This window comes from Eretmochelys imbricata, chromosome 14, assembly GCF_965152235.1.
Source record: "Eretmochelys imbricata isolate rEreImb1 chromosome 14, rEreImb1.hap1, whole genome shotgun sequence".
Classification (NCBI taxonomy): domain Eukaryota; kingdom Metazoa; phylum Chordata; order Testudines; family Cheloniidae; genus Eretmochelys; species Eretmochelys imbricata.
The window spans coordinates 48,355,404-48,379,590 of record NC_135585.1 but is presented as its reverse complement, the minus strand read 5'-3'; the positions used below and the strand labels follow the sequence as shown (position 1 = coordinate 48,379,590).

General features: G+C 50.6%; 1 protein-coding gene across 1 annotated transcript; it reads left to right on the top strand.

Annotated features, from left to right (window-relative positions):
* Positions 1-259: 259 nt before the first annotated feature.
* LOC144274785 (E3 ubiquitin-protein ligase TRIM39-like) lies at positions 260-22,924 on the top strand. Its single transcript, XM_077833874.1, has 7 exons — positions 260-676; positions 3,933-4,028; positions 4,580-4,810; positions 5,338-5,360; positions 6,053-6,168; positions 20,885-20,944; positions 22,410-22,924. The coding sequence occupies exons 1-7, from the start codon at positions 260-262 to the stop codon at positions 22,922-22,924; spliced, it is 1,458 nt and encodes a 485-aa protein (XP_077690000.1).
* Positions 22,925-24,187: the final 1,263 nt, after the last annotated feature.

The following is a 24,187-nucleotide window of genomic DNA, read 5'->3' as shown; positions in this document are numbered from 1 at the left end:
ATTTGATCACGTTCCACCCCAGATTTTAATTGTTAAAGCTACGTGCTCCCAGGCGCGTCCCCGGGGTGCCTGCATTCTTCCCCCTGCCCTCCTTCGCCCTCCTGGCCACTTTGTTATCAGTGGCTCGCTCCACCTCAGCAAACAGCCTGAGTCAGTTCCAGGAAGGGGAACCTGGTGACACTCAATTGTGTTGCAGGTGGAGCATATTTATGAGCTCAGAAAAGTGAAACTAACTCTGTTACACTGTCCAGGGGAAGCCATGGCTGCAGAGAATCCCATGGAAAGTCTGCAGGAACAAGCTACTTGTCCCATCTGTCTGGAGTATTTTAAAGACCCAGTGATAATAGAGTGTGGGCACTATTTCTGCCGAGCCTGCGTCGCCCAGTGCTGGGAGGGACCCGATACAGCCGCCTCCTGCCCTCAGTGCAGAGCAACTGTGCAACAGAGAAACCTCAGGCCCAACAGGTGGCTGGAAAACCTGGTAGCAATAGCCAAATGGCTGAGTTTACAGGCAGCAAAGACAGCAGGAGGAGAGAGGATGTGTGGGGAACACCAGGAAACTCTGAAACTCTTCTGTGAAAAGGACCAAACCCCCATCTGTCTGGTTTGCTATCTATCCCGGGCTCACAGAGCTCACACGGTGGTTTCCATAGAAGAGGCAGCCCAGGAGTACAAGGTAGGGAATTTCTCTCAAGTTTAATGGGCAATAACTTTGGATTTTAATTACAGATTAATTTCACTGCAAGTTGCCTGTCACAAGTGTATCTACATCATGCAGCTCTGGCAAGAAAGGCAAAAAAAAAAAAAAATTCTTCAAAGATACCTGATTTGGGAAACTTTTATCTGAGTAGCTGAATCCTTGCCAAACCCAGCTTCCACTGGTGAAATAAAGGAACTTTTTATGAAATGAAAGCTGTTAAATGATCAGGGAAGCTGAGATCACAAGAGCTGCAGGCCTGTCTATGTGAGAGTGCTGCTTTCAGGCTGGAGAAGGGGAAGTTACAAGCTGTGGCTGTTATTACTGATTTGTATCATGGTTTATAATTGTTCTTATTTTTATTTGGCTCACAGCAGCCCTTACAGCTCTGAAATGAGATCTGTGCCCTGCACAAAACACACTGAGGGATAATCCCTCCCCTGAGCGGGTTGCAGACTAAGTAGACAAGAGAACGGGTGTGAAGGGAAACTGAGGCACAGAGAGGGAAGTGACTTGTCCAAGGTCACACATCAGGTCAGTGGCAGAGTTGGGAATACACCCCAGGTATCCCAAGACCTAGTCCAGTGCCCAAACCACTAGGCAATGCTGCCACCCTAGCAGCAGCACTGAGCAGTGATAAAGTACAGACATTAGGAGGGAAAGATGCCTTAATAGAGGTCCCCGGGGAGCCCAGCAGGGAGAGGAGGTTTCCCACGGGGATTCTGAATTCCTATGTTGTTCCATGAGGGGTTAAACTCAGATACCGGCCTGCACTAGAGATGATGAATGTGCTAAACACTGTGTGGGACCCCGAGCACTTTGAGTCCACACACAAAAGGGCTCCAGAGAGTGCAGGCTCATTCCAAATACTACAAGGATTAGGCTTGATTGCAGCAGAACTAACCTTTGGGCGGTGTTGAGCGGGGTCATTCATCTGCTTTATTGTGTACGTAGGCAAGGACCAGCCAAAGTGGTTCCATTAGTCCCACAATACAGCATTTTCAAACCTCCCAGAATCCACTGCTTCTGCCACCTTTACTAGGCAGTGGGACTGTAGGGGTAGCTACCCAGAAGGCATTTCTATGAAAAGCATTCAAGATAGCACTAGGGCAAACCCCAACCATTCTTACCAAAAATCAGCCTGTCTAATGGGGTTTGTCTGTAATGCTTAGACCAGGTCTGTCCAGCCAGTGCAATCCCCAGGGCTTCAAGGCTGAAATTCAATTGGGAGTTGGGCTGCTTGGAGAATCCCAGCCCATATTTCGAGCCCTGGTGGTTTCTGGGATTTGTATCACTTTGTTAATCTTCTGAAAATCACGTTAATTGATTCACTACCACATGACCCCAGTTTCCTGTTCTATGCTGTACTAGTTGTGATGTTGCACCCCATAATGCTTTATAGAAATATGCTTATGAATGTAAATATGCCATAAATGGAATATGTTTTATGCTACATATGCCATGTAACATATCTTTGCAAAGGTTATGTTCTACTGAATGTATTCATCCTATTCGTATGCATGTGTCATTTTTATATCTGAAGTTATGGGCTTGGCTCTATGCTTGTATTTAAAGTGAAAAGAAAAGGAGTACTTGTGGCACCTTAGCGACTAACCAATTTATTTGAGCATGAGCTTTCGTGAGCTATAGCTCACTTCATCGGATGCATACCGTGGAAACTGCAGCGGACTTTATATATACACAGAGAATATGAAATTTCATATACCGTGGAAACTGCAGCAGACTTTATATATACACAGAGAATATGAATATTTCATATTCTCTGTGTATATATAAAGTCTGCTGCAGTTTCCACGGTATGCATCCGATGAAGTGAGCTATAGCTCACGAAAGCTCATGCTCAAATAAATTGGTTAGTCTCTAAGGTGCCACAAGTACTCCTTTTCTTTTTGCGAATACAGACTAACACGGCTGTTACTCTGAAACCTGTATTTAAAGTGTTTCCTGTAGGAAGCACCTAAGGCAAATCTGGTCAACATAGTGTGAAGGGGTTATTCAAGTAATTGGGAGTACTTGGCTAACAATGGACCTTGATAGACACCAATCCACATCTGAGCTTTCCTGGGAAGGTTCAAACTAGCATGTGGACAATGGCGTCCGCCTGTAAAGAACTGAGTCATGCATGGGCATGTGACTTGCCCATGTGACTCCAAAACTCCATCTTGTAGCTGTAATTCTACACAGGGGGAGAGAGGGGTTTCCACCCACAAGAGAGAGACTATATAAGACCCTGGGAAACCCCTCCATTTTGTCTTCAGCTGGCTCAAGAGATAGCCTTTCCACCCCAAAGAGATGCCGTAAAGAAACTGGAACAAAGGACGGTAACTACAGGGGTGTGAGTGATGGCTGGACCCAGACTAGGAGGAAGTTCAGTCTGTAAAAGAAGCTTATTGGAACATCTGTGAGGGTGGGATTTACCTGCATTTAGTTTCTGACTGTATTAGGCTTAGACTTGCATGTTTTATTTTATTTTGCTTGGTAATTCACTTTGTTCTGTCTGTTATTACTTGGAACCACTTAAATCCTACTTTTTATGTTTAGTAAACCCACTTTTTACTTATTAATTAACCCAGAGCAAGTAATTAATTCCTGGGGGAGCAAACAGCTTTGCATATCTCTCTATCAGTGTTATAGAGGGCGAACAATTTATGAGTTTACCCTGTATGAGCTTTATACAGAGTAAAACAGATTTATTTGGGGTTTTGATCCCATTGGGAACTGGGTATCTGGCTGCTGGAGGCAGGAGCACTTCTTAAGCTGTTTTCAGTTAAGCCTGCAGCTTTTGGGGGACGTAGTTCAGACCTGGGTCTGTGTTTGCAGCAAGCTGGCATGTCTGGCACAACCAGGCAAGGCACTGAAGTCCCAAACTGCCAGGGAAAACGGGCTTAGAGATAGTCCCAGCACATCAGGTGGCAGTCCCAAAGGGGTTTCTGTGACCCAACCCTTCACACTAGTAATTAATTAATAAATACCAATCAAGCTTGGATAATGGAGCTCTCTCTCTAATTACTAAAAAGACTGAATCTGAACTGGCAATAAGCCTGAATATGATACACTGCCAGTCTCCATTATTAGGTTTAATTTCTTTGGTGGCCCTGGTGTCATCAACCGATTAGGACCAACATTCACCTTGGGTTTGGGTGGAAAAACATCGCCTTACACACCGCTCTCATCTCTCAAAATAAAACCTCCCAAATCATCTCTGTTTCTACAGGGAAAAATCCAGGCCCATTTGAAGACTCTGAGGGAAGAGAGAGAAAAGCTGCTGGGATTAAAAGAGACTGGAGAGAAGAAAAGCCGGAAGTATCTGGTAGGTGCCTGTTGTTATTAACCGGCAGGGACTGACCCTGGGAGGTCTGTTTGGAAGGAGACTCTTGTGTGGCCTTGGTGAACGTGGGCTTGTGTGTGTTCCTCCATGATCCTAGATTTTCTGTGTTAGGTTCATGTGCAGAATCTAAGCTTTCATCTCAGTGAATGAGTTAATTTCTAGCCCTTGTGACTTTCCCTGTGTCTGCGTCATTTCTTGCGTTGGTGAATTCTTTGATTCCTTTTTTCCCTTGGAACTTCTGTCAGTGTAATGCTGAGTCCTGCCTCCTGCTGCTCTAGGTCTCCATGCTCAGAGGCCATTGATAACACAATGTCCTGACCACCTCAGAAATGGAAACATCCCTTTTTAGAGACACTGTTGAGAAATGAAAAAGATGAGAGAGAATCCTCTCCCAAGTGACCACAGGGGAGAGTCAAGTGTCAGAAATTTTAGGGTTTGAAAGGAAATTCTCCCCTCTGCACACTCAGCACTCGATGGAAGGACCCCAGGCTGCTGCCATGTCCCTGACCAGCTCTTTCCCTGTTGCTTTACAGAAACACATAGAAAAGGAGAGGCAGAAAATTGTGTCTGAATTTCAGCAACTGTGGCAGTTCCTGGAGGAACAAGAGCGACTCCTGCTGGCCCAGCTGGAAAAGCTGGAAGAGGTGACTGTGAAGATACAGAAGGAAAATATCACCAAACTCTCTGAGGAGATTTCCTGCCTCAGCAAGTTGATCGGTGACCTGGAGGGGAAGTATAAGAAGCCAGCGAATGAATTCCTGCAGGTGAGACTGAGTTAGAAATACTCCAGATCCCACCACAGGGACAGGACAGCTCCTAAAACATGAGCACAGGAGTCCAGCAATCAGAGACCACCGTGTAATTCCATGTGTGCATTCCTGAAATGTGAATGATCATTGGTCATTGCAGAGTCACAGACACATAGATATTAAGAGAGACAAAAGCCCCATTACTTCAGTGAATATATGGCAATGTAGTCAGGGCAGGGCCTCTCTTCCCCATATTTCAAAATCCCTTTCTTGGAAAATTAAGTGTGTCAGGTGAGACTTTTTTCAGAGTAGCAGCCGTGTTAGTCTGTATCTGTAAAAAGAAAAGGAGGACTTGTGGCACCTTAGAGACTCACAAATTTATTAGAGCATAAGCTTTCGTGAGCTACAGCTCACTTCATTGGATGAGCTGTAGCTCATGAAAGTTTATGCTCTAATAAATTTGTTAGTCTCTAAGGTGCCACAAGTACTCCTTTTCTTTTTTCAGGTGAGACTGAAATTCTTTCCCTCTCTCTCTCCTCTAGGATGTCAGAAGCACCTTGAGCAGGTACGTGGCTCTCTCTCACATCCCCTCATACTTCACAATGCTGAGAAAAATCTTGGTGGTGATGTTAGCACCGCATCTCCCCAGGGCGCTACAGCAAAATGTGTGGGGAAGGTCATATTCTGGATACAAATCTCTCTGATCCATTTAATCCTGAGATTCTCACCCTTTTATAGAAGACTCTGGAATTCTCCATTCAGTGGGAAAAACTGACCTCCAGTATTTCCAAGAGATGTCACATCCCTGGGGGACTGGCTGTCTCAAGATTGTTGGGATGGAATATGGGCCTGTCACTGCTGGGGCCCTGGTTACCATTCAGCCCAGGGTAGCTGTGGTCAAGAGTCTTTCCCACGTGAGGAAAGTGTGGAGAGCTGTGTGGAATGAGCTGAGGGAGGGGGGACTCAGTCTAGTTCCAAGTTGACAGATTTCTACAACACTTAACAAGGAAACCTCCTGTCCCTCAGAGCATGGAGGCCAAAGAGTGAACTTGCTATAGAGACTCATGTCCCCTTTTGTCCCCAGAGCTGGACCTTTGGGGGGAAGGTTGCATGGCCATGGCTTGTGTTGCATCTGCACTAAGGCTGGGAGAAGTAGAGGAATTCTGACTCTAGGCCTTTTAGAACAGCAACTGACTAGCAACAACTTATAATGCGTCACTAATTGAAATAGAACCATGTGAAATGTTTTCTCTCCAGGTGTGAGAAGGGGAAGTTCCAGCAGTCAGTGAAGATTTCTCCTGAGCTGGAAAAGAGGCTCTGTGATTTCTCCCAGAAAACTGGTGCTCTAATGGAGACTCTGAGGAAGTTCAAAGGTACAAAGAAGGAATCTGTGGCGGTGGAGGGATGAGGGTGGGGAATTAGGATAAGCCTCTGAGATTGAGGGAGGAGAATGGTTCTGGCCAACTGGTTCATAATTAGATGACACTTCTATTTAATTGTTGGGTGAGAATGTCACACAGTTGGGGTCCAAGTCACTCAGGTGGATTAATTCAAACCTTTATTTCTACCACAAGCATGCCTTGCCATTACAATTACTATGAGAGTACGTAATGACAGACATACTGAAAGAAATATTACCCAGTTACTGGGGTGGAGGATAGGTTGTCCCAGGCCCCACAGCCCCCTAAGGACAGCCCTACCTGGGGCATAGGTGGGTCACAGGGGATTTCTCCTATGATGCTCCGACTACCCTCTTACAATGTCTGACATATTATACACATCCATATTATATATTTATTAGTTCTTCTTCGAGTGATTGCTCTCAACCCCCCAGGCAGAGGGTCGGTGGAATGCTCCTCTCTGGTCCCACACTCAGAAGGGGACCAGACACCGCACGTCCATCCTCATCCTCCCTGGATGAGGCCATTATGGCGCCCCCTTCTCCTGTTCCCCAGGAGGATACACAGGCCCACCAAGAGCTCCTGAAAAGAGTGGCCTCAAGCCTCAACTTACAGGCTGAGGAGGTTGAGGAGCCCTTGGACTCCCTCTTTGATGTCCTCTCAGCCACAGTGCTGGCTAGGGTGGCCCTCCTGCTCCATGAGGGGGTGACAAAAATCTCCACTGCCCTATGGCAGACTCCATCTTCCTTGCCCCCCATCTCTAAGAGGGAAGAGCAGAAATATTTTGTGCCCACCAAGGGGCACAATATCCGTACACTCACCCTCCCGCAACTCCCTTGTGGTCAAGGCAGTCAACCACAAGGAGCACCAAGGCCAGCCCATGCCCACCCCAAAGAATAAGGACTCAAGGAGGCTGGACTTGTTAGGCAGAAAGCTTCATTCCTCTTCAAGCTTTCAGCTGAGGGTGGCAAACCACCAAGCCTTGCTGGGCAGATATGATTTTAACTTGTGGTGGTCAATGCCTAAGTTTACGGACTCCCTCCAGGAACGTGACAGGAAAGAGTACAAGGTTCTGGTGGAGGAGGGCACCGCTGCTGCCAGAGCAGCCCTTCAGGCAGCCTTGGACACGTCAAACATGGCAGCAAGAACCATGGCTTCTGCAGTGTCCATGCGAAGGGCGTCATAGCTACTCTTGTCCAGGCTGTCCAATGAGGCACAGAGCTCCCTGCAGGACCTCCCCTTCGACAGCAAGGCCCTGTTCGCAGAGCAAACAGACATAAAATTACACCGGTCTCAAGGACTCTTGCATGGCCTTAAAGACTCTTGGCCTCTATGTCCCGGCCCCGGCCAGGACCAAGTTTAAGTCTCAGCAGGCCCCCAGCCAAGCCACCCTCTCCTGGCACGAACCTTCTTACAGGAAATCTAGAACCTATAAGAAGCATTCACAGTGGCAGGCTCAGTCCGCCCCCCAACCTGGCCCCTCTAAGGGCAAGCAGGTGGGTAAGTGCACATTTTGATGGGACGCCTGGGGATGACTTACCAGTCTGCACTAGGGATCCCCCCTCCCTACCCTTCTCCAACCATCTCTACACACTCCTCCCAGAGTGGTCACTGCTGACCTCAGGCCGCTGGGTACTCAACACCATCTCCCGGGGCCATACCCTCCAATTTCTTTCAACTCCACCTACCCACCCTCCCTCCCTCCCTGTCCCACATCAGAGACCCCTCTCAGGAGAGTCTGCTCGAGCAAGAGGTGAGGCAGCTCCTTCACCTAGGAGTGATGGAGATGGTGCTTGCGGAGTTCAGGAACAAAGGTTATTACTCCAACTATTTCCTTAGCCCAAAGACCAAAGGGGGTCTCAAGCCCATCCTGGACCTGTGAGGGCTAAATCAATACATGGTAAAACTCAAGTTCTGTGTGGTCTCCCTGGCCTCCGTTATTCCCTTCCTGGATCCCCGAGACTCGTACGCTGCCCTCCATCTCCAAGATGCGTACTTTCACATTCACATATTCGAGGGACACAGATGTTTCCTCTGCTTCATGGTAGGAGAGGAACGCTGCCAGTTCACCAACCTCCCGTTTGGCCTCTCAACAGCACCCAGAGTCTTCACAAGCGTATGTCTGTGGTGGCAGCCTACCTGAAACGTCGGGGGGGGTCCAGATCTTCCCCTATCTTGACAACTGGTTGGTCAAAGGCAGCTCCAGGTCACAGATACAGGACCATGTAACACTCCTCCTGCCCATGTGCACCACACTGGGGCTGTTGGTGAACAACATCAAATCTACGTTGGTATCGGTACAACGAATAGAGTTCATTGGTGCAATTCTCGATGCGACATCGGCCAGAGCTTCTCTCCCTCCGGACAGGTTCGAAACCTTGAGAGATCTCATTAGGGGTTTCCTGTGCCAACGGCCAGGGAGCGCCTCCAGCCGCCGGGCCACATGGCAGCGTGCATGTACGTGGTATATGCCAGACTCAGAATGAGGCCCCTTCAGCTCTGGTTGGCCTCGACGTTCTCCCGGTCTGGAGACAGGTTGGACAAAGTCCTCACCAGGCCTGAGACCATACTTGCCTCCCTCCTTTGGTGGACCACCCCGGAGAACAAGCTCCAAGGGGTCCCGTTCAGGAGCCACTCCCCCACCATAGAATTGGTGCATCGGACTTGGGGTGGGGAGCCCGTGTCAGAGACCTCCAGACCCAAGGCTTGTGGTCTGCGCAGGAACTGGGCCTGCACATAAACATCAAAGAACTCCGAGCAGTCTGTCCGGCCTGCATGGCTTTTCACTAGTGCCTTGCAGGCGGGGTAGTCAGAGTTCTCATGGACAACACGGCCTTGATGTTCTACACCAACACGCAAGTCAGAGCCCGCTCTATAGCCCTCTGCCTGGAAGCCCTCCTGCTGTGGGATTTCTGCATCACCCACAATATCGACTTGGAAGTCTACCACTTACCTGGCATCCGGAACTCTCGAGGTGGATCACCTGAGCTGGGACGTCTCCTCCCAGCACGAGTGGTTGCTGTATCTGGAGGTAGCACACATGATCTTCCAAACGTGGGGCCCTCCCCAAGTGGACCTCTTTGTGACCAGGCAGAACCGCCGGTACCCCCAGTTTTGCTCCAGGAGGGTCCTGGGCAAGGGCGTGATCTCCGACGCCTTCCTTCTGTCCTGGTTGGGCCAGCTGCTATATGCCTTTCCTCCAATTCCGTTGATCAGCAAGGTCCTGCAAAAAATCAAGCTGGACAAGGCTCACATCCTCATGATTGCCCTGGCATGGCCTAGACAACACTGGTACAGGACTCTGATGGACCTGTCCGTTGCCCCACCCATGGCTGCTGCTGGGCCACCCAAACCTTCTCTGTCAGGACCAAGTCACCTCATCCACCCCAACCTTGCAGCCCTCCACCTCATGGCATGGATGCTCAGTGGTTAGACCAAGAGGAAAGGAGGGTGTCCAGCAAGCCTTCCTGGAAAGCAGGAGGCCCTCCACGCATCAGGCTTATCTGGCAAAATGGTCAAAGTTCTCTTGATGGGCCGCCAATCATGGCGTCTCACCAGTGGCTGCTCCCCTCCAGCTAATACTGGATTACCTCCTTCATCTAAGAGCCCAGGGTCTAGCGCCCTTGTTCGTCAAAGTGCACCTGGCAGCCGTATCAGCTTTCCACCAGCCTGTGCAAGGCCACACACATAGGTGGCCAGTTATATGGGCCCGTGGTGCCTGGGCACCAGGAATATTCCTGGCCCGGGACCCGGCTCCAGCAATGTTTGGGACCGTGTCTCTCCCACGGCCCCACCTGCTGCCCCCGAGAGCTTCTCCCCCGCACGTCCCCCAGGCGATTTAAAATGGCCCAGGGCCCCCACCCACCACTGGCAGCACAGCGGGGCTGAGTGGCTTCCTGCCTGCTCACTCCTTGTGGCTGTTGGCCCCTCCCTGTGGCCCCTGGGCAGGGTGGGGCGGGGCTGGGTCTCCGCCTGCTGCCCCCATGCCAAGCACTCCTGTGGCCAATAGGAAGCTGCAGGGGCAGACTCTGGGGGTAGCAGAACATGGAGACCCGCCCCCAGCCCACCCCGCCTAGGAGCCCCAGGTAAACGCCGCACCCCCCACCTCCTCCCAGAGCCTGCACCCCTTACCCCCTTCCCACACCTCCCCTCCTGCCCCCAAACTCCCTCACAGAGCCTGCACCCCCACCCCCTGCCCCAGCCCAGAGCCTGCACCCAAACTTCGTCCCAGAGCCTGCACCTCTCACCCCTCCTCCTGCACCCCCTGTCCCAGCCCAGAGCCTACATCCCTCACCCCCTCCTCTGGCACCAGTCCACAACCTGTACCCAAACTGCCTCCCAGATCCTGCACCCCCACCCCCTTCCCATACATCCTGTCCTGGCCACAAACTCCCTTCCAGAGCCTGCCCCCAAACTCTGTCCCAAAGCCTGCACCCCTCACCCCCTGCCCCAGAGCCTGCAGCCCACACCCCCTCCTCCTGCATGGAAAGTAGCCTTTCTCATGGCAATCACTTCAGCTAGGAGAGTCTCAGAGCTTTGGGCCTGACCTCCGAACCCCCATATACGTTTTTTCATAAAGACAAGGTCCAGTTCTGCCCACACCCTTCATTCCTCCCCAAAGTAGTCTCAGCCTATCATATGGGCCAGGATATCTTCCTTCTAGTCCTCTGTCCCAAGCCTCACGCATCTAGTGAGGAGTGCTGTTTCCACATGCTAGATGTGAGAAGGGCCCTGGCATTTTACCTGAAATGGACAAAACCGTTCAGGAAATCTACACAGTTGTTTATCGCCACGGCTGAAGGAATGAAGGGTCGACCGATCTCCACTCAGCAGCTCTCTAGCTGGATCACTTTGTGTACCCGTACATGTTACGACCTGGCGGGAGTCCCCCCGTCACCAACTGTGAGAGTGCACTCTACAAGGGAGCAAGCCTCGTCCGCTGCCTTTCTGGCTCACGGTCCCTATTCGAGACGCTTGTAGAGCTGCAACATGGTCATCGGTGCACACATTCACCTCGCATTATGCGATCACCTCCCAGACGCCGTGTTTGGCAGGGCAGGGCTCCGTCCCAAGTGTCTGTGAACTCCTACCTACCACCAACAGGTATAGCTTGGAAATCACCTACTGCGGAATACACATGAGCAATCACGTGAAGAAGAAAAGAGAGTTACCTTTTCTGTAACTGGTTTCAGAGTGACAGCCGTGTTAGTCTGTATCAGCAAAAAGAACGAGGAGTACTTGTGGCACCTTAGAGACTAACAAATTTATTTGAGCATAAGCTTTCATGGGCTAAAACCCACTTCATTGGATGCATGCAGTGGAAAATACAGTAGGAAGATATATATATATATATATATATATATATATATATATATATATACACATATACAGAGAACATAAAAAAATGGGTGTTGCCATACAGACTATAATGAGAGTGATCAATTAAGGTAAGCTATTATCAGCAGGAGAAAAAAAATCTTTTGTAGTGATAATCAGGATGGCCCATTTCAAACAGTTGACAAGAAGGTGTGAGTGACAGTAGTGGAGGGAAATAAGCATGGGGAAATAGTTTTACTTTGTGTAATGACACATCCATTCGTAGTCTTTATTCAAGCCTAATTTAATGGTGTCCAGTTTGCAAATTAATTCCAACTCAGCAGTCTCTTGTTAGAGTCTGTTTTTGAAGGGGTTTTTTTTGTAATATTGCGACTTTTAGGTCTGTAATCGAGTGACCAGGGAGATTGAAGTGTTCTCTGAATAGTTTTTGAATGTTATAATTCTTGACTTCTGATTTGTGTCCATTTATTCTTTTATGTAGAGACTGTCTGGTTTGGCCAGTGTACATGGCAGAGGGGCATTGCTGGCACATGATGGCATATATCACATTGGTAGATGTGCAGGTGAACGAGCCTCTGACAGTGTGGCTGATGTGATTAGGCCCTATGATGGTGTCCCCTGAATAGATATGTGGACACAGTTGGCAACGGGCTTTGTTGCAAGGATAGGTTTTTTGTTGTGTGGTGTGTGGTTGCTGGTGAGTATTTGCTTCAGGTTGGGGGGCTGTCTTTAGGCAAGGATTGGCCTGTCTCCCAAGATCTGTGAGAGTGATGGGTCGTCCTTCAGGATAGGTTGTAGATCCTTGATGATGCTCTAGAGAGGTTTTAGTTGGGGGCTGAAGGTGACAGCTAGTGGCGTTCTGTTATTTTCTTTGTTAGGCCTGTCCTGTAGTAGGTGACTTCTGGGAACTCTTCTGGCTCTATCAATCTGTTTCTTCAGTTCAGCAGGTGGGTATTGTAGTTGTAAGAACGCTTGATAGAGATCTTGTAGGTGTTTGTCTCTGTCTGAGGGGTTGGAGCAAATGCGGTTGTATTGTGGAGCTTGGCTGTAGACAATGGATCGTGTGGTGTGGTCTGGGTGAAAGCTGGAGGCATGTAGGTAGGAAAGGCGGTCAGTAGGTTTCCGGTATAGGGTGGTGTTTATGTGACCATCGCTTATTAGCACCATAGTGTCCAGGAAGTGGATCTCTTGTGTGGATTGGTCCAGGCTGAGGTTGATGGTGGATGAAAATTGTTGAAATCATGGTGGAATTCCTCAAGGGCTTCTTTTCCATGGGTCCAGATGATGAAGATGTCATCAATGTAGCGCAAGTAGAGTAGGGGCATTAGGGGACGAGAGCTGAGGAAGCGTTGTTCTAAGTCATCCATAAAAATGTGGGCATACTGTGGGGCCATGCGGGTACCCATAGCAGTGCCGCTGACTTGAAGGTATACATTGTCCCCAAATGTGAAATAGTTGTGGGTGAGGACAAAGTCACAAAGTTCAGCCACCAGGTTTGCTGTGACATTATCAGGGATACTGTTCCTGACGGCTTGTAGTCCATCTATGTGTGGAATGTTGGTGTAGAGGGCTTCTACATCCACAGTGGCCAGGATGGTGTTTTCTGGAAGATCACCGATGGATTGTAGTTTCCTCAGGAAGTCAGTGGTGTCTCGAAGATAGCTGGGAGTGCTGGTGGCGTAGGGCCTGAGGAGGGAGTCTCCATAGCCAGACAATCCTGGTGTCAGGGTGCCAAAGCCTGAGATGATGGGGCACCCAGGATTTCCAGGTTTATGGATCTTGGGTAGCAGATTAAATTAAATTAAATTAGGCTTGAATAAAGACTGGGAGTGGATGGGTCATTACACAAAGTAAAACTATTTCCCCATGTTTATTTTCCCCGCCCTACTCACTCACACCTTCTTGTCAACTGTTGGAAATGGGCCATCCTGATTATCACTACAAAAGGTTTTTTTCTCCTGCTGATAATAGCCCACCTTCATTGATCACTCTCGTTATAGTCTGTATGGCAACACCCATTTTTTCATGTTCTCTGGGTGTATATATACATCTCCCTACTGTATTTTCCACTGCATGCATCCAATGAAGTGGGTTTTAGCCCACAAAACTTATGCTCAAATAAATGTGTTAGTCTCTCAGGGTATGTCTACACTACGAAATTAGGTCGAATTTATAGAAATCAGTTTTGTAGAAAGCGTTTTTATACAGTCGATTGTGTGTCCCCCCACAAATGCTCTAAGTGCCTGTAGTCAGCAGATTGTGTCCACGGTACCGAGGCAGCCGTCGACTTCCGGAGCGTTGCACTGTGGGTAGCTATCCCACAGTTCCCACAGTCTCCACCGCCCATTCGAATTCTGGGTAGAAATCCCAGTGCCTGATGGGGCTAAAGCATTGTCGCGGGTGGTTCTGGGTACATATTGTCAGGCCCCCCTTCCCTCCCTCCTTCCATGAAAGCAAGGGCAGACAATCGTTTTGCACCTTTTTTCTTGAGTTACCTGTGCAGACGCCATACCACGGCAAGCATGGAGCTCGCTCAGCTCACCGTCACCGTATGTTTCCTGGGTGCTGGCAGATGTGGTACTGCATTGCTACACAGCAGCAGTTTATTGCCTTTTGGCAGCAGACAGTGCTTTATGACTGGTAGCCATCATCGACGTAGTCCTGGGTGCTCTTTTAACCAACCTTGATGAGGTTGGGATGCCTGGGTAAACATGGGAGTGACTCAGCCAGGTCATTTCCCTTTTAAGTTTCGTCTCATGGCGATTCAGTCCTACCGGCAGTGCACTGTCTTTTAACCTCCAGCCAGCAGAAGATGATGGCTAGTCGTCATACTGCACCGTCTTCTGCCGAGCACCCAGGAGATGACGATGGCTAGCAGTCGTACTGCACAGTCAGCTGCAAGCAAGATGTACAAAGATAGATGAAGTGGATCAAAACAGGAAATAGACCAGATTTGTTTTGTATTCATTTTCTCCTTCCTCCCTCTGTGAAATCAACGGTATGCTAAACCCAGTTTTGAGTTCTATCCTTGAGGGGGCCATTCTGTTTCTTGCAAACCCACCCCCTTTGTTGATTTTAATTCCCTGTAAGCCAACCCTGTAAGCCATGTCGTCAGTCACCCCTCCCTCTGTCAGGGCAATGGCAGACAATCGTTCCGCGCCTTTTTTCTGTGCGGACGCCATACCATGGCAAGCATGGAGCCTGCTGAGATCACTTTGGCAATTAGGAGCACATTAAACACCACATGCATTATCCAGCAGTATATGCAGCACCAGAACCTGGCAAAGCAATACCGGGTGAGTAGGCAATGTCAGCGCGGTGACGAGAGTGATGAGGACATGGACACAGACTTCTCTCAAAGCATGGCCCCTGGCAATGCATGCATCATCGCACTAATGGGGCAGGTTCATGCGGTGGAACGCCGATTCTGGGCTCGGGAAACAAGCAGAGACTGGTGGGACCGCATAGTTTTGCAGGTCTGGGACGATTCCCAGTGGCTGCGAAACTTTCGCATGTGTAAGGGCACTTTCATGGAACTTTGTGACTTGCTTTCCCCTGCCCTGAGGTGCAAGAATACCAAGATGAGAGCAGCCCTCACAGCTGAGAAGCGAGTGGCAATAGTCCTGTGGAAGCTTGCAATGCCAGACAGCTACCGGTCAGTCGGGAATCAATTTGGAGTGGGCAAATGTACTGTGGGGGCTGCTGTGATGCAAGTAGCCAACGCAATCAAAGATCTGCTGATATCAAGGGTAGTGACCCTGGGAAATGTGCAGGTCATAGTGGATCGCTTTGCTGCAATGGGATTCCCTAAATGTGGTGGGGCCATAGACGGAACCCATATCCCTGTCTTGGCACCAGAGCACCAAGCCGACGAGTACATAAACTGCAAGGGGTACTTTTCAATAGTGCTGCAAGCACTGGTGGATCACAAGGGACGTTTCACCAACATCAACGTGGGATGGCCGGGAAAGGTACATGACGCTCGCATCTTCAGGAACTCTGGTCTGTTTCAAAAGCTGCAGGAAGGGACTTTATTCCCAGACCAGAAAATAACCGTTGGGGATGTTGAAATGCCTATAGTTATCCTTGGGGACCCAGTCTACCCCTTAATGCCATGGCTCATGAAGCCTGGACAGTAGTCAGGAGCTGTTCAGCTACAGGCTGAGCAAGTGCAGAATGGTGGTAGAATGTGCATTTGGAGGTTTAAAAGCACGCTGGTGCAGTTTACTGACTCGGTTAGACCTCAGCAAAACCAATATTCCCATTGTTATTACTGCTTGCTGTGCGCTCCACAATATCTGAGAGAGTAAGGGGGAGACATTTATGGTGGGGTGGGAAGTTGAGGCAAATTGCCTGGCTGCTGGTTATGCACAGCCAGACACCAGGGTGGTTAGACAGGCACAGGAGGGCGCTGTGCACATCAGAGAAGCTTTGAAAACCAGCTTCATGACTGGACAGGCTACAGTGTGAAAGTTCTGTTTGTTTCTCCTTGATGAAACCCCCCCGCCCCTTGGTTCACTCTACTTCCCTGTAAGCTAACCACCCTCCCCTCCTCCCTTTGATCACCACTTGCAGAGGCAATGAAGTCATTGTTGCTTCACATTCATGCATTCTTTATTCATTCATCACACAAATAGTGGGATAACTACCAAAGTAGCCCAGGAGGGGTGGTGGAGGAGAGAAGCACCAGGAGGGGTGGTGGAGGAGGGAAGGACAAGGCCACACAGCACTTTAAAAGTTTAAAACTTTAAAACTGATTGAATGCCAGCCTTCTGTTGCTTGGGCAATCCTCTGGGGTGGAGTGGCTGGGTGGCCAGAGGCCCCCCCACCGTGTTCTTGGGCGTCTGGGTGTGGAGGCTATGGAACTTGGGGAGGAGGGCGGTTGGTTACACAGGGGCTGTAGTGGCGGTCTGTGCTCCTGCTGCCTTTCCTGCAGCTCAACCATACACTGGAGCATATTATTTTGATCCTCCAGCAGCCTCAGCATTGAATCCTGCCTCCTCTCATCATGCTGCTGCCACCTTCCAGCTTCAGCCCTCTCTTCAGCCTGCCACTTACTCTCTTCTGCCCGCCACCTCTCCTCCCAGTCATTCTGTGCTTTCCTGCACTCTGACATTGTCTGCCTCCACGCATTCCTCTGTGTTCTGTCAGTGCGGGAGGACAGCATGAGCTCAGAGAACATTTCATCACGAGTGCGTTTTTTTCACCTTCTGATCTTCGCTAGCCTCTGGGAAGGAGAAGATCCTGTGATCATTGAAACACATGCAACTGGTGGGGGAAAAAAAGGGGACAGTGGTATTTAAAAAGATACATTTTATAGAACAATGGGTACACTCTTTCACGGTAAACCTTGCTGTTAACATTACATACACAGCACATGTGCTTTCGCTCCAAGGTTGCATTTTGCCTCCCCACAGTGTGTGGCTAGGCCCTCCCCCATCCCCGTGGCTAACAGCGGGGAACATTTCTGTTCAGCTACAGGCAAACAGCCCAGCAGGAATGGGCACCTCTGAATGTCCCCTTCAGAAAAGCACCCTATTTCAACCAGGTGACCATGAATGATATCACTCTCCTGACGATAACACAGAGAGATAAAGAACGGATAAAGAACACCAGCAAACATACACTGCAAGGCTTTGTTTTACAATGATTCCAGAGTACGTGCTACTGGCTTGGAGTGCGGCTGTTACTCTGAAACCTGTCCTACCATGGTGGATGGAATAAGGTTGCCCTCCCCAGAAACCTTTTACAAAAGCTTTGGGAGTACATCCAGGAGAGCCGCGAATGCCAGGGCAAATTAATCATTAAACATGCTTGCTTTTAAACCATGTATAGTATTTTAAAAGTTACACTCACCAGCGGTCCCTTCTCCGCCTGTTGGGTCTGGGAGGCAGCCTTGGGTAGGTTCGGGGGGTACTGGCTCCAGGTCCAGGGTCAGAAACAGTTCCTGGCTGTCGGGAAAACCGGTTTCTCCGCTTGCTTGCTGTGAGTGATCTACAACCTCATCATCATCATCATCTTCCTCGTCCTCAAAACCTGCTTCCGTGTTGCCTCCATCTCCATTGAAGGAGTCAAACAACACGGCTGGGGTAGTGGTGGCTGAACCCCCTAAAATGGCATGCAGCTCATCATAGAAGCGGCATGTTTGGGGCTCTGACCCGGAGTGGCCGTTCGCCTCTCTGGTTTTCTGGTGGGCTTGCCTCAGCGCCTTAAGTTTCACGCGGCACTGCTTCGGGTCCCTGTTTTGGTCTCTGTCCTTCATGCCCTGGTAGATTTTGACAAATGTTTTGGCATTTCGGAAACTGGATCAGAGTTCTGATAGCACGGATTCCTCTCCCCATACAGCGATCAGATCCCGTACCTCCCGTTCGGTCCATGCTGGAGCTCTTTTGCGATTCTGGGACTCCATCATGGTCACCTGCAGCTTGCCAAGCTGGCCAAACATGAAATTGAAATTCAAAAGTTCGCGGGCTTTTTCCTGTCTACCTGGCCAGTGCATCTGAGTTGAGAGTGCTGTCCAGAGCGGTCACAATTGAGCACTCTGGGATAGCACCCGGAGGCCAATACCGTCTAATTGTGTCCACAGTACCCCAAATTCGACCCGGCAAGGCCGATTTCAGCGCTAATCCCCTTGTCGGGGGTGGAGCAAGGAAATCGATTTTAAGAGCCCTTTAAGTTGAAAAAAAGGGCTTCGTCGTGTGGACGGGTGCAGGGTTAAATCGATTTAATGCTGCTAAATTCGACCTCAACTCCTAGTGTGGACAAAGGCCACAAGTACTCCTCGTTCTTTTTTCTGAAACTGGTGTTCTTTGAGATGTGTTCCTCGTGTCCATTCCACATCCCACCCTCCTTCCCCACTGTCAGAGTTGTCCGGCAAGAAGGAACTGAGGATTGGGGGAGTGCACAGCGCCCTTTATATTGCGCCATGGAGGCGCTGCCCTATGGGTACTGCTAGGGGAAAAACTTCCTGTAATAGTGCATATGGCGAGCACGCACGCCTACTGTGAAATGGATGTGAGCAACACATCTCGAAGAACACCAGTTATGGAAAAGGTAACTGTCTTTTCTTTCCCAATCACCTTTGAGTGTTATGAATATTAAGCAAAAAGAAAAGGAGTCCTTGTGGCACCTTAGAGACTAACCAATTTATTTGAGCATGAGCTTTCGTGAGCTACAGCTCACTTCATCAGATGCATACCGTGGAAACTGCAGCAGACTTTATATATACACAGAGAATATGAAACAATACCTCCTCGCACCCCACTGTCCTGCTGGTAATAGCTTATCTAAAGTGAGCATCAGGTTAGGCCATTTCCAGCACAAATCCAGGTTTTCTCACCCTCCACCCCCCCACACAAATTCACTCTCCTGCTGGTGATAGCCCATCCAAAGTGACAACTCTTTACACAATGTGCATGATAATGAAGTTAGGCCATTTCCTGCACAAATCCAGGTTCTCTCACTTCCTCACCCCCCTCCAAAAACCCACCCCCATACACACACAGACTCACTCTCCTGCTGGTTTAACTTGGTTTTAAACTTGGAGAGTGGTCAGTTTGGATGAGCTATTACCAGCAGGAGAGTGAGTCTGTGTGTGTATGGGGGTGGGTTTTTGGAGGGGGGTGAGGGAGTGAGAGAACCTGGATTTGTGCAGGAAATGGCCTAACTTCATTATCATGCACATTGTGTAAAGAGTTGTCACTTTGGATGGTCTATCACCAGCAGGAGAGTGAATTTGTGTGGGGGTGGAGGGTGAGAAAACCTGGATTTGTGCTGGAAATGGCCTAACCTGATGCTCACTTTAGATAAGCTATTACCAGCAGGACAGTGGGGTGGGAGGAGGTATTGTTTCATATTCTCTGTGTATATATAAAGTCTGCTGCAGTTTCCACGGTATGCATCTGATGAAGTGAGCTGTAGCTCACGAAAGCTCATGCTCAGATAAATTGGTTAGTCTCTAAGGTGCCACAAGGACTCCTTTTCTTTTTGCGAATACAGACTAACACGGCTGCTACTCTGAAACCTGTCATGAATATTAAGCACCTTTTATAACTCAGACGACACATGCATGAGCTTTTTAAAAGCAGGGCTTTCGCTGTCAAAGCTATTTTCATGTCTCTAGTCTCTTCTCTGCATAGGTGTTGCAGACTTTGCTAACTGCTCCTTGGGGTGTCTGTTGCATGGTCAAAACATCTCTTTGTCCCACATAGCAACTTATGAACACATCACTTAATAACAAGGCAATTTAAGGCAACATTTCCTTTTGCCAAGCAAACTGCTAACCAGAGTCCAGGCCAAAGCTAAGTCAGTCAGTATAAACGCTCCATCTCGGTCTGTCCAAAAGCTGGCCCCAGCCCATCACTGGGTTCTGGTCCCGTACGGCAGCTAGTCTGGGCCAAATGGGCTGCAGGGACGGAGAAAGCCCCTCCCCCACGGTGAGGGATCCCTCCAGCACAGGAGCCTCTTGTGTCTCCTCCCCAGCAGCTGCAAGCACAAGGCGGGTTCCTGAGAGGGCTGGGAAGGGGGTGGGGATGGCGAGGACGGGTGGAAAAGGGAGGGGGGGTGGACGAGGGACAGAGGGAGGTGGGCAGTGTAAAGCTGGGCCTCTGACACTGCACGCTGGGCAAGACACACAGGGGCCATTGTCAGAGGGAGGTAGCTCTGGCTGGCTTCAGAACTTCCTCAGCCTGGGCCAAAGTCTGCACCGGCCCCTGCAGCCACTGAACAGCGGAGTCACAAATGGCCCCTCCCCTCTCTCCTTTTGCCAGGGGTGAATCTGGCTCACTGAGCCACCTTCTCTGAGCCTCACTTTCCACATTGAAAAAATGATTTTATTATTATTCCTATATCTGCCTATGAAGGACAAGGCCCCATCGTGCTGGTCATGCTAGAGAAACTGAGTAAACAGACTCACAATTAGAGCCAGGATTTCACAGCCTCTTAACAGCCCATTAGTGTCAAAGGGACCAAAGTGGGTAAAGTTACTTTTATGCCAAAGTCTTTGTATGATCTGGGTCTAGATTACTATAAAAGGCAGTAAGTGAATGAGACAAACCAACTGGAGTCTGAAGGGTGGGAGGGGATGATGAGGGAAAAGTAAATCTCTGTTACAGATTGTGTGTCCTGAGATGGTTGTGAGGCTTCATGGAAGATCATGTTGCTGCCATTACTGGGAGAGGCCTGAATGAGAGAGGAAATAGAAGGTTTCAGAACTTTTTATATTAAATACCTGAATGTGTCTCGATCTGGTTCTCTATCGTAATTAAAACACAGGTCTATGAGTTCAGAGTGAGGATGTCATTATAGATATGAGAGCCTGACATCTCGTCTCTTTTCTCCTTTCCTGCTCCAGACACTCTGCCATATGTCGTGGAGACAAAAAGAGGGGAACCCCTAGGAGCACACAGACTGGGTGAGTGTGCAGCTGGAGATTGTCTTTAAATTATGAGAAAATTCCAGTGAAAACATCTTCATGAGATTGTAGCTAAAGTTACCAAACAAACCAACAGTGGCCATGGCACACAGAGCCCTAAAACACACTGAACAGCGAGGAGATCCAGGGGCACAGGAACAAGGTGGACCGGGGGGGCATGCCCCCACCCCCAATTTTTAACATGGGCACAGTTTGGTGGCAGGAGGCCAAGTTTCCCCCAAACCTCAAGCCTTGGGCAGGCGTGGAGCATCGCAGACAGTGCTTCATGTTGGGGCAGCTGATCAGCTCTCCGCTGCCCACAGCTCCAGCCTCTTCCCAGTGCTGGCCCCTCTCAGTTGCCCCACCCCTGCTCCTCTTCCCCTGAGGCCCTGCCTCCTGGCCAGGCCAAAAACTAGAGCCAGGCTGCCACTGGGGAGCTGCACTGGGGAGCCCTGCATCCTCCCCCTGCTCTGGGTGACGCACTCTGGAGAGTGGGGATATGGGCCAAGGGCTGCTCTCTGTGCCCCCAGATCTCTGCCCAGGCCAGGTGGAGGGACAGGGGCTCTCCACAGGGGCCAAGGTTCTCAGCCTGGCCAGGGGGTGGGGCTTCAGCAGGAAGAGGAGAAGTGGGGCGGGGCTATGGAGGGGGTGGGGCCACAGACAGCAGGACTTTGTGACCCCCGCAACATCTCTCAAGCTTCCAGCACTCCAGGGGAGATCCCAAAGTGAAGTCAAACACTCCTAACAACAAACTTAGTGCTGCGTTCAGGCCCACGGATGAAATGATGCTGCGTTCAGGCCCTCTCATTCTCACTGAGCAGCACCCGAACAGAGCTCTCTCCCCTGAGGGCTGCCACATCCCTCTGCTTTACCCAGAAACTCCTCATCGCCCTTCTCCAACATCCAGCCTTTCCTCTGGTCACGGCTGGGCTCGCCCATTGGAGCTGCTTCCTGGGTTGGGGAGATGCGCTACCTCTGAGGCTGGCAGCTCCTCCCTTCTCTCTGGGCTAGTGATGGGGCTCCCCCACCCAATGCCACTTCCAACTCATTGGTCTTAAGCAGCTCTTCCCCTGCACTGCACCTTCCTCTCTGTTCCCTGGCCTGGGACTGGAGGTTTCATTAGGGGAGGGAGCTTCTCGCCGGGGTTTAAAGCTGGTACCTGCCTCCTCCGTTCCCTCCTCACCAAACGCTTCTGATACCTTCCTGCCCGTGTCTCTGCTGCTGGGAAATGAGCAGCCCCAGCAGAGGGAACAGGGAGCTGAAGCTTCTGCAAGCAAATGAGAAACAGAGTGAGGAGCTTCAGTGACATCTCTGCTCAGCCTCAGACCGCCAGGACAGAGGCAGCTTTCTGGGATCCAGGCCTGTCCCAGCCAGAACAGGGCTGCTGGGGAGAGTGAGAAATGGCCCCAGCCTCCCCCAGGGCTGAGCTCTGCCCCTAACACTCTGATTCTCTTTCTCTCTCCAGCGAATGTGACTCTGGATCCAGACACGGCTCACCCCCAACTCATCCTGTCTCAGGATCGGAAAAGTGTGAGATGGGGAGACACATGGCAGCAACTGCCCGACAACCCTGAGAGATTTGACTATTGTTTCTGTGTGCTGGGCTGTGAGGGATTCACCTCAGGGAGTCATTCCTGGGAGGTGAAGGTGGGGGGTGGGAGATACTGGGCTGTGGGGGTGGCCAGAGTCTCTTTGAGGAGGAAGGGATGGATCAGCCTCAGCCCTGAGGGAGGGATCTGGGCTGTGCAGCGGTGCAGGGATCAGTTCCGGGCTCTCACAACCCCTGAAACCCCCCTGACCCTGAGCCAGGTCCCCAGTAGGATCCGGGTTTATCTGGACTGTACCCGGGGGCAGGTGACATTTATTGATGCTGGTGACGAGTCCCCAATCTTCACTTTCCCACCAGGCTCCATCCCTCGGGAGAGAATCCGACGCTGGCTCTGGGTCGGGTGGGGATCCCGGCTCAGACTGTGTCGCTGAGACACGTAAGGGAGGGGGGAATATCCCTCTGGGGACCCTGAGATCAGCCTCCCTAGCCTCACACACCGTTGTCTCTGCCTGTGGGCTTTCTATCATGCCATCACTGTGACCCTGGAGGTTGCTTCTGGTCTCAACTCTGTGCAGCCTCTGCACTGTCAAACCATAGAAATCAGGGAGTGAGAGGCAGAGAAGCCAATCTCATTGCCCCAGGGATTGTGCAGCCTGTTTGCCACTGTCCTGTGTGGTCCAGGAGGACTCTGGGGATGCTGGGTCAGACAGTGTCACTGAGACATGGCGGGGGGGAGGGGAACAGCCCACTGGACATGCAAAAATGGGCTTCTCTAGCCAAGTCATCCTAGCCCCTATTGTCTGGAGGACTCCTGTCTACCCAATCCTCTGGCCTCTTAGCTTTATGACCCCTGGAAACTTAGGCACCCACTTCTGCTGGCACTGGTGGGTGCTCGACCCCCCCTCAGCCCCACCCCAACTCTGCCCCTGCCCCGCCCCCATTCCAACCCCTTTCTTAAAGTCCCCACCCCCACTCTGCCCCCTCCCTGCCCCTATTCCAACCCCTTCCCCAAATCCCCGCCCTGGCCCCGCCTCTTCCCCACCTCCTCCCCTGAGCTCTCTGCATTCCTGCTCCTCCCCCTTCCCTCCCGGAGCTTGTTACGCCACAAAACAGCTGTTTTGTGGCAGCAAGCGCTGGGAGAAGAAGCAGGGAAGCAGTGCGCTCAGAGGAGGAGGTGGAGGCAGAGATGAGGTGGGGCAGGGAGGGGAGGTTGGCTGCTGCACCCACCAATTTTTCCCTGTGGGTGCTCCAATCCCGGAGCACCCACAGAGTCAGCGCCTATGCCTGGAAACTCCTCCTTCCTCTCTGCAGTACCAGGGGTGGGAGGGGAAGAAAGGAGAGGGGAGGGAAGGGGGAAGAACCCCTGGAGCTGCAAGAGGATCATAGGTGCTCTGAGGAGAAGATGTGGGGGCTGGGAAGGGTCAGAACTGATGGAGGGGCTGGGGGAAGGAGTGATGTGGAGTTGGGGGAGAATTAACATCTGGGGACAGGCAGATGTGGGGGTGGGAGGGACACAGAATTAATTAGTATTTGGAGAGTTGGGGAGAATCTGGAAGCTCTGTACCAGCAGGGATCCTGGGAGTGGGAGAGCCAGGGACTGAGGAGTGTGACCTACAAGTCATGAAGGAAGGGCTGGTTAGGTGGGAAGGAGTTAGAGGGCAGGGTGATGTCAGCTAGATGAAGATGTGGAGGGT